Genomic DNA, 10,189 nt, shown 5'->3' on the forward strand with positions numbered 1-10,189 from the left:
GTGGTCAGAAGCAGCAAAAGTGTGCAAAGGAAGAAGATGGAGCAGCAGTAAAATAACGAGCTCTGCTGAGGGTGGTGACAACAAGAAACAGAGAATGGGAGAGTGTCAGGTAGACTAAGGAAAGGCTCCCTTTCCCCCACCACTGCCCCTTGTTTCTGCTGTGGCAGCCCTGCCACTGGCAGTCCCTAAAATCAACAGGTGCAAAAACTCACTTAACCCTTTCCACAAATGTAGTTATTTTTGTAGGTCACAGATCTTGACAGTAAACTCTAATCAATCTCTGGTGCTACCGAACAGAACAAATGGCTCAGTTTCTTCAACTGCCAAGTTAAAGAGTATTCCTAACCGTGATCCACCTTTACCTGTGCTGTGGACAAATAAAAAAAAATTCTCCTACTTTGTCGGTGATAATGTGATGGTATTAGATGCAAATCCTCTTAATTTTCATGTCCTGGATGCATTATGGTAAATCGATGTTGTTGTAGTTGTTGTATTAAACAAAGGAGATGAAAACTCCTTATATAGATTTACAAAGACAATGTTTCTAAAAGAAACAATTGTGAACTAAAGACAAAAATATAAACTACTTAATAAACTAAAGACTAACTAAGATGACCATTAAGGAAATATTCTAATATTCTACTACCCTCCATATATGGCCATCATCTAACTTTTGTCTTTTGGTCATAAATTTTTCAAAACATTTTGAGGATGCTGAGACCCTCTCTAGATCTGCAAACTGTTAATGACCAAGAAGCCATCCATAAAAACGAAACATAGAAGGGTGTCCACTTCTTCAAAATGCTATGCAACAAGAGGCGAGAGCTTGCCACTGACTCTACCACTAAGATGAGTCTGCCACTATCCTTACCAAAATCAGCAAAACATCTGACCAAAAATCATCACAAAAAATCCAACCTGATGCTGGATAACAAAGCTTCTCTTCCCACGAGATAGAGACAAACACTAAGAACAACTAGCACGATTTTGAGGGAAAATCAGCAAACCCTCCAAACTTTGTAGATGAGCATGATGCCCCAAAACAAACTACAAAAAGCCATGACTTTTTAGGACAAAAATCAGAAAAACTGAACATGATTTTTGAAGTGAAAATTTGATCAAAAGAAAACAATAGAATCCAAGACACAATTCAAAGAATATAATGCTTTGTTCTTGAGGAAAAATTGTAAAACCCAATATAGATAATTTTTGAGGAAAAAATTACAAACTTAAAAGAGAATTCTTTAAGGGAAAATTTTATGAAAACCCATCATAATTTTAAGGGAAATAATATGAAAAACCCATCAAAACAAATTTTAAGGGAAAAAATTATGAAAACCCATTAGAAAAATCTTCATGTGGCAAAACACGAGACGTCGCATGGTAAAACAGCATATGCAAGTACAAGCAAGTAACAAAATGCACATGCAAATACATGCAACCTTCGAAAATCAGAGACTTTTGCCCAAACCAAGAAATCGTGCAATCAAATTCAAAACCCTTGACCAAGCTCGCAATTTTAAGCAAAAGTCTTCTAAGACAAACAACAAAATTTTATAAAATACCTCCAATTTTTATTTTAAAATATCAAAAAACAAATTTTTGAGAAAAATTCTAGATCAAAAGAGGCTCAAATTTTTCTTTAAAAATTCACCAAATTTTATGAAATCTCATCAATTTGCTTTGATACCATGTTATGGTAAATAGATGATGTTGTTGTTGTTGTTATTGTATTAAACAAAGAAGAAGAAAACTCCTTATATAGATTTACAAAGATGATATTTCTAAAAGAACCAATCGTGAACTGAAGACAAAAATAGAAACTACTTAACAAATTAAAGACTAATTAAGATGACCACTAAAAGAAACATTATAATATTCTAATAGAATGATTGTGTTAAGGCAATAGTGGATGGTATCAATAGACTATGACTTGTTTTCATATGCTTAAGGAAGCATCCGTTTGTTCAGGACTTGATGTCCTAGACAAATGGTACCTAGTGCAACATGGAGGCTCTGTCAGTGGAGGTCTTGGAACACGGTTCCTTTCTTTTGCAATTCCACTCTACTTGATGATTGCAGGTTTGTGCAATAGCATGACCCTTAGTTTTTGGAAAATTTGGTTTCTTCACAGCACCATGGGCTCCCTTGTTTGATCTTGAGACTGCTGCCATCTCCAAATTACCTAAATGGCTATGAGTTTACACCCTTTTCTTCCAGTAATGAAGAAACTCTGCAATTATTCAAATTTTGATTAAGCATGTGGGTGATTTTGTGAAACTAAATGCAGAGCTAGAAAATTTTGTGTGCAAGATGTGAGACTGTATACCATGATTGACATTTCAAAGCCCATCATACACACTATCAAAATTCACTCTTCACAATGCACCTAGATACAATTTTTGAGCTTGGAAGGGTGTTGTTGAGGTACTTCCGTTGCAACACAATGGGCAACAAAATCTTTGGATGGCCAAACATTCTCCTAGCTTGAGATTTGTAAATTTCATGAAATGAATGCAAAACCAGGCAACCTCAACAAAGATTTTATTTGGCACAACCATGTGCAATTTTTTTTGCAATTTTAACGATCAATCTCAAAGCCTCGAAATGTAGATGGGGATTTGGTTCTCCGATTGTGTCCCTCATGGCTCTACCTAAGGAAATGACATCAATTTCATCCATACCCACGCAAACTCACCCAACAAAAGCTTCTTGCATTGACCATTTCGTTAAGGGCGAGGAAAACTTTCAGCATTGTTTAGAGCAGTTTTCTGAAGGTCCTCAGAATAACAGGATTTAGAGATGATAAATTTCCTAGAGACTGAAAATAAACTAGACTTATCCCTTGTATCACAACTATGTCTTATCCCACAAGCAAGATTGCCTAACCAAATTACAGAAATTTCGGCAAGTGAAAGGTAAGGATAATAAAAGTTGAAAAAAATTATGGATGAAAGTTGATGGCTTATTGGATGGCAGTACGCAGTGGACCATGGATGCTCTCCTCACCAAAAGTATGAGGAAGCATTCCTCAAAACACTCTTGATCCCTGAGGCAATGCAACTTGGGCATGACCATTATTGTTTTCTTCAGCTATGATTCTTATGATTTGGGTGGCTTGTTAGGGTAGTTTAGCCAAAATAATCTATAGTCTTGATTAGCTTCTTAGACTTGTTGTCGACAAAAATGTATTAAGCCATCAGGAAAAATATGTGTTGTCTAAAATGTGTTAGCGTTAATCATGTTGTTTGTAGTTAGTATAACTGAGGGGTAGATAGTTGTGGTCGTAACAGCTCATGTCACACCCCCTTGAAAACTATATGTACATTCCCTCAGATGGAAGAGGGCAGCAATGTTATGTTCTATCATTCTCACTTGTAACCTTGTAATTTGTTGTTGAGATTAATGGAATCCATGACAATTCTCTGATAATGTTTTGCAATTACTCTTTCAGGTGTGTCTCATATCTCAGTAGTATGCATTAAATATCGTTTACCAATAAGCAGTAAACATTTGGCGTCATTGTCAGAGATCCCAAACACTTTCGTCAATTTGACTGCCCCAAAAGATACAATAATTTGATGGTGATGATACATGAATCCAGACTGCCTCTGAGACCTGTCATATGCCTAAATCATGACACGCAAGACTCCCTCAAAATCTTGTATGCAAAAGATGGCCAATTGAATTGCCCAATGGACCTGCGCATGCCTCAGCTATTGTTTAATAGGATCATCATGTGGTGTATCGATCCACCATTTCCTACACTCTACATCATTTAGGCCTTCGAAGGTGATAGTCTCCAGTGTGATAACTTCTTTGGTTGCCTGTGTTTGCACCTTCTTTTTAGTCCGTCCATTATCCATGTTTCCTGCAATTTTTACTCCCAACAACAGCACAATTGCAGCTCTGTTGATGGAAGCTGAAGCGCCTAACTTTTTCCTTCAGTTCTTCTGTTTTTTAGTCTCAATGTGTTTTGTTGCCTTCTACAAAATTAATAAGTGCTGAAAGAATGGTTAGGTTTTCAGCTAGTGTTTTTCTCTTTCCCTTTAACCTGCACGGGCGTACTTTGTTTTGTTCGTATTGTCTTCAATCTGATATACATTTCCCACAGGCTATTGTAACTGTTTTCACTAATCTTGCTTGATGTGCGGTTCCGTTGCAACAGGAACGACTACAAAAAGGGCATGCTGGAGACTCGTCTGGAAAGTAGTATGGAGTTGGTAGACAAGGAGAATAAAGAGATCCTCAAGGCCTATATAATGGTGCAGTCAGTCTGAGAACACCAGATAATCACATAGAGCAATCTCAAGTTCTGGACAAAGCAAGTGTACCAACTGAGGGCACAAGTGACACACTCTCCTCCTCCAGGGATGCTCCCTCCACCTACTTCCTCGTCATGATTTGCTATTGTATATAGATGTCTCATTTTTGTTGTGCGTCATCCGGAGACGAATTTTTTTCTTTTTTCCTTTTGCCGGGGGGGGGGGGTGGTGGGTGGTGGGGGGTGATGTTGTCGGCAAAAATGTATTAAGCCATCGGGAAAAACATGTGTTGTCTAAAATGTGTTAGTGTTAATCATGTTGTTGGTAGTTAGTATAACTGAGGGGTAGGTAGTTGTGGTCGTGACGATTCATGTTGCACCCCCTCAAAAACTATATGTACATTCCCTCGGATGGAAGAGGGCAGCAATGTTATGTTCTATCATTCTCACTTGTAACCTTGTGAATGTAACCTGTTGTTGGGATTAATGGAATCCATGACAGTTCTCTAATAACGTTTTGCAATTACTCTTTCTGATATATCTCTTATTTCAGTAGAATGCATTAAATATTGTTTACTAGTAAGCGGTAAACAATATGCATTCTTCAGTAGAAGGGCATCTATAGGTATTCATATGATTTCTTCTACATAAAGGACTGTTTTATCTCAGCAAACTCTGATTATTTTCTAACTACTTTTATAATGGAAGAAAGCCCTAATCCTTCACCATACTGATTACAAAAATGACTTCAAGGAATTACGAACATAAGCAACTTTAAAAACTGAAGCTTTTCTAGTTCTAGAATGGTGTATCACCTAAAGAGTACAAAAGAGCAGAATTTACCGATTCAAACTGAGGAAAAAAATGAAGTTTACAGAGAATGGATCGTTCATTGAGAAAATTCCTAATCTATAGAAAAAGTTGAATTGGCTACTATTGATCATTATGGCATTTTAAATGAGAACCTAATGAACAAAGATAAATTCACCTGAAAATCCAACAAAAGTATGGTGCTTTGTTGCTTTTTGTTCCTTAGCTTAAATTTTTGAGACAGATCTTTAGAGTAATAGTACAAATACAAGAGATGGAAAGACTTTAAAATAATGTCGACAAATGACCAAAGCAGGCCAACGGGACTCTGAAGCATAGGCAGTAACAATAGAAAAGAGCTCAGGTAATAGAACAACAGATCGTGGAAGTGATTTAACATATAAACAACAAAGCAAAAGTAGAGAACCAAAGCAAGAGAGGTTAAACTAAAAGTGGTTAAAACCCAAAACCATAACATCTCCCAAGTAATGGAAGGACACTCGATAAAGTAAGTGTTAAGCTGCAAAAGAAAGAAAAAATATTGCTACTAATGAAAAATAGATATCTAGAGAGAGAAAAATAACTTCTTTTCTGGCCAAAGGGTTGAGCAAAGTTCTGCTAACCCAACTATTAACCTTTCTCATTTAACATACATAGGACATTCAAGAAAGTATGTATCATAGTTACACCACCCTCAAGGACAGGGGAATGAGGGAACAAGATTCCTGGACATGGGAACAGAGGGGCCTTAATTTGGGGACAGTAGCGATGGACAGAGGGGGATTGCATATACGATACATATGGTACTTAAAATGCTAATTATGAAAAGATGTATTGCAATATAAGATATAAAAATGTAGAAGAGTAAATACTTGAACATTATGTTGAATTGGAACATCGAACATTGAACATAAATAGTCGAATCAACAAATAGTCAACACCATGACATCCCCCCATCCTTGGCGGAGGTGGCGGAATCTAGTGACACCACTGGAGACGGGGGACGGCATCCCCAAGTTTCGAGTGTGTCCCTGTCTCTGAGACGTGGGGCAAAAAGGAGGGGAGGGGGACACGTCTCCATGTTACTATGGTATGTAGGCTTTGGGATGACAATCTCTGGCCAATTCATAATACAACATTAAACCATCCACCAAAACACCCTCCATATCCCATTATGTTGCATGGAAGGATAACAACACGTAATTGAGTCAAATGTATCCATTGGCTATTAAAGTCTATGACTATAAAGTGATTATCCATTTGTGCACCCATGCCCATTCACATCTGGCTGTAGAGGACCTTGCTCATATGGAAACATATTGATCGAAAAACTCAAGGAACAGGAAGAGAAAATGAACAAAATGAAAGAGAGAATATCCAATATATGAGAGATTAAATACATGCCAATTTTAAGTTTCAACTATACATGACTATAAGCCGAACCCTCCAATGGAAAACAGAACTCTGCAACCTCAAGTATTCTCTGCTCCAGCAATTTGCAGTTTAGAAATGAGATCAGGTGTGTAGGCATGGACCATTGATACCTCCATCCTAGAAGCTATATTTACATCATGTAGTATTATAACTTCTCCACTTACAGAAATCACAATAATAATGAACACACCGCAAAGGTTAGTGGATCCAAGAGGTCCCTCAAATCTAGTTAAGTTCTTTTCTGATCATGGGTTTTGATCAAATTCCAGCTTAATTGTATATGTAACAGTCAATCTAGAAGCATTGAATGTATATAAACCTTATTATTATATTTATGAATGCAGTACATTGAGATATTCAGATGGTTAGAGTGTCATATTTTGTATATTATTTCTATTTTTTTCACTTGGTAAATTTTGGGTGACCTAATAGGTTGCCTTCGAGGCAGTCTGGAATGTAAGCATGAGCTCATTGTTAAGATCCTTAGTTACTGATTCGGATGCAGATGCAGATCCGGACACAGGCGGCAGGTGCACAGATGTGCGAATTTTTTTGTGGGGGGATACAGATGCATGTGCGTCTATATATGTATGTATGTATGCAAAGAAATGAAAGAAATATATAAAATAAAAACATTTGATAGTATGATATATATATATATAAGAAAGAAATGTATAAAATAAAAACATTTGATAGTATGATAGCAAATCACCACAATTACAAAATCAAAATATAGTTCATCATTCAATGTTCAATCCAAATCCAAATCACATGGATTCACAAAATAATCCTAATCATCTCTTTTACGGCTGCTTTAGGGTTTAGGAGCAAAATAAAGGTTGAAAAATATATTTCCCATGTGCTAATAAAGTATTTTAAGTGGCAAAAATTTAAAAAACAGGTTTTTTAACTGTTTGGGCCTGTGGAGACTGCTGGAAGCACCCAGATGCTCTTCCACCTGCCTCCGCTCCCAAATCCGCTTCCGCCTTTGCAAGCAGGAAGCCCAAATCGGTATCTAAGTTAAGATCTGTAAACATTAATCACAGGCAGCTGTATCCGATGTCACAATAACCTTCGCTTGGCCTACATTCCTAGGATTTCTAAGCATGGGTTACAATCGAAACTTATCCAATAATGAAAGAACTATTAAAAAAATAAAACATTTGATAGTATAATACTCGATAAGTAGGAGATACCTCTGTGAGCATCACCTAGATCCAATGAGTGCTAAGTGTTCCATTTATTGTCATGAGAGACGAATTCATGTGAATCACTACTCATGAGACATGAATCAATGAGTTTGACTCAAAAACTACACAATTAAATCCTGATAGCAATATCACAGTATGATACTTGTAAATTCACCAACACATATTCACATTGAAATTCAAATATTCAATAAGCTTATAAACCATATCATATATGTCTATGTTTATGAGTCCAATGCAAATCAGCAAATCATCACAATTACAAAATCAAAATATTGTTCATCATTAAATGTTCAATCCAAATTGTATGGATCCGCAAAATAGTCCTAATCATCTCTTTTAGGGCTTCTTTAGGGTTTACGAGCAAAATAAAGGTTGAAAAATATATTTCCCCACTAATAAAGTATTTAAAGTGGCAAAAAATTTAAAACACAGGTTTTTTAGCTGTTTGGGCCTGCAGAGGCTGCTGGAGGCACCCGGATGCTCGCTCCCGAATCCGCCACTGGTCGCATCTGCTTCCTCCTCTGCAGGCAGGAAGCCCAAATCTGTATCTAAGTTAAGATCTGTAAACATTGGTCACAGGCAGCTGTATCTGATGTCACAATAACCTCGCATGGCCTACGTTTATAGGATTTCTAAGCATGGATAACAATCGATACTTATCCCATAATTTTTACACTGCAAACTAGTTTGTATCACATTCTAAAGATTTTTAACCATTTATTGCACTTGAATGTATCTTAAACATAAACTGTGCTCGAATCTATTCCTTAATCATCTATTGCAGATTTGGGCCACATTCTAATGATTTGTAAACATAACAAACATGAACAATTGAATGTATTATGTGTCGTTACATGGCTTCTAGTACATTCTTACAAAATGGAAACACGGTTCACACACAAACATATCTCGCTACCATTACAGCACAACTTCATCCCATATCCACTTGAAAGCAAAAATCGTGATGAGGGGAATTTTAATTTAGATTACGCTCTTTCAAGTACCTTCCTTTGCCATTCAATCACAAATACTGAGAGGGGTTTCAATTTGTGTCATGCTCCTACAAGCGCCTCGCATTACCATTACATCAGGATTCACAAGTAGTGATGTGGACTTGTACTTGAGGCTATGGTCTTACAAGTGGTTCCCATTTGCACCACTACCGACGAGCAGGGTTTAAATTTGGGTTAAATACACACAAGTGTTTCCAATTACCGTTACTGTTTACATTACGGTCCCTCGGGTTACTAGTGGTTTGGTGTCGTATATATACACATTACAACAGGTATGTTTCAAGAATTATCAAGGCATGTACTTCCGTAAACTTTATCGATAATCTAAGTATAGATAAAATATTATAACTAAAAATAATCCACGCCCTAAAAAGGAAATAAAAAGACTGGAATGATGAAGCATTGGCTCTCTGAGTTTTGAACAAATATATGTACACAAGACATACAGATATACACATATAGCTTTATATATGTTCACACAAACAGATGTGTGCATACAAAATGCACATAGATTATATGCATATAAATATGCCCAATTATGTGAAGGTAAAGGGGTAAAGATGGAGACTAAAATAGCTCATATATCACACCTGGACTGAAGTCGTTCGAGTACTTTTATTGTCACAAGCTGAGATGCCATACATGCGTCCAAGTTAACAAACACGACTCTGCTGCCATTATCATTGAGATCACCAACGATAAAGGCTCTTGCCCTTAGCCTGAAATGAATGCCTCCTGCAGTCTGATCACTGTTTGCATAGCCCATCATATTCACATCGGCAGCAGGTCCTGTGATATCATATGATCCTGTTCCTATCAGATAATTGGCCTCTGAAGAGACGCCCAGAGGACATACCAATAAGAAGAAAAACATCCACATTAGCAACATGGGTATCATGGATTTGGCTCTCGTTTCCATTTGAATACTTCTTCAGATTGACCCAAATAATATAGCAGTGAGAAGGGTATTTATACATGAATGAGTGACGTATATAAAATGTGTTCACATCTGTAAATGCTGACTGTGTGAGTGTGATCGCGTGTGGCTTCTCCAATTTAGTCATTTGTGTGTGAACAAAAACTTGATGCGGCTGCTTGTTGAGTGTGAATGAAAACTAGGTAGCTGTTCTGTTCTAAGTTTTGTCTTCAGACTTCGGTCTAATTTGGGAATTAGAAATTGGGAACGGCACAGAAGACAGAATCTAAAGTTTTCAACGTCGGCGAGATCAAAACAATCCAATGGATCTAGCGACGCGGGACTATTTAGGAAACTAATTATCAAAACTTAACGCGTTGGGTGAATTTGGATGTAGAATTACAGAGGTTAAAACAATGAGCTAGAAAATATTTAGGTTAATAAAATAAATAAAGTATTCAATGAATAATTAAAGAAAAACAAGGTGAGATTGATAACTGGAAACACTAAAATTAAATCATAATTTTATGATCTTATGTGT

The 10,189-nt window shown here is 36.8% G+C and overlaps 1 protein-coding gene across 2 annotated transcripts in view; it reads right to left on the minus strand.

The window, feature by feature from the left end:
• LOC149554572 (neutral ceramidase 2-like) overlaps nucleotides 1–9,965 on the minus strand; it is a 33,096-nt gene extending 23,131 nt beyond the window's left edge. The window contains exons 1-2 of one of the 2 annotated variants that reach the window (XM_089828627.1): nucleotides 9,708–9,964; nucleotides 9,323–9,563 (exon numbers count right to left, since the gene is read on the minus strand). In XM_089828627.1, coding sequence (XP_089684753.1) covers nucleotides 9,323–9,501 — 179 coding nt within the window. In that variant the 5' untranslated portion in view covers nucleotides 9,502–9,563; nucleotides 9,708–9,964. Of the gene's footprint in view, nucleotides 1–9,322 lie in introns of both variants that reach the window. The other variant, XM_089828626.1, reaches the window with a different exon arrangement.
• Between the last annotated feature and the right edge of the window lie 224 nt (nucleotides 9,966–10,189).

Source organism: Cupressus sempervirens, chromosome 5, assembly GCF_028749045.1.
Source record: "Cupressus sempervirens isolate cs-2001-9-10 chromosome 5, ASM2874904v1, whole genome shotgun sequence".
NCBI classification, from domain to species: Eukaryota; Viridiplantae; Streptophyta; class Pinopsida; order Cupressales; family Cupressaceae; genus Cupressus; species Cupressus sempervirens.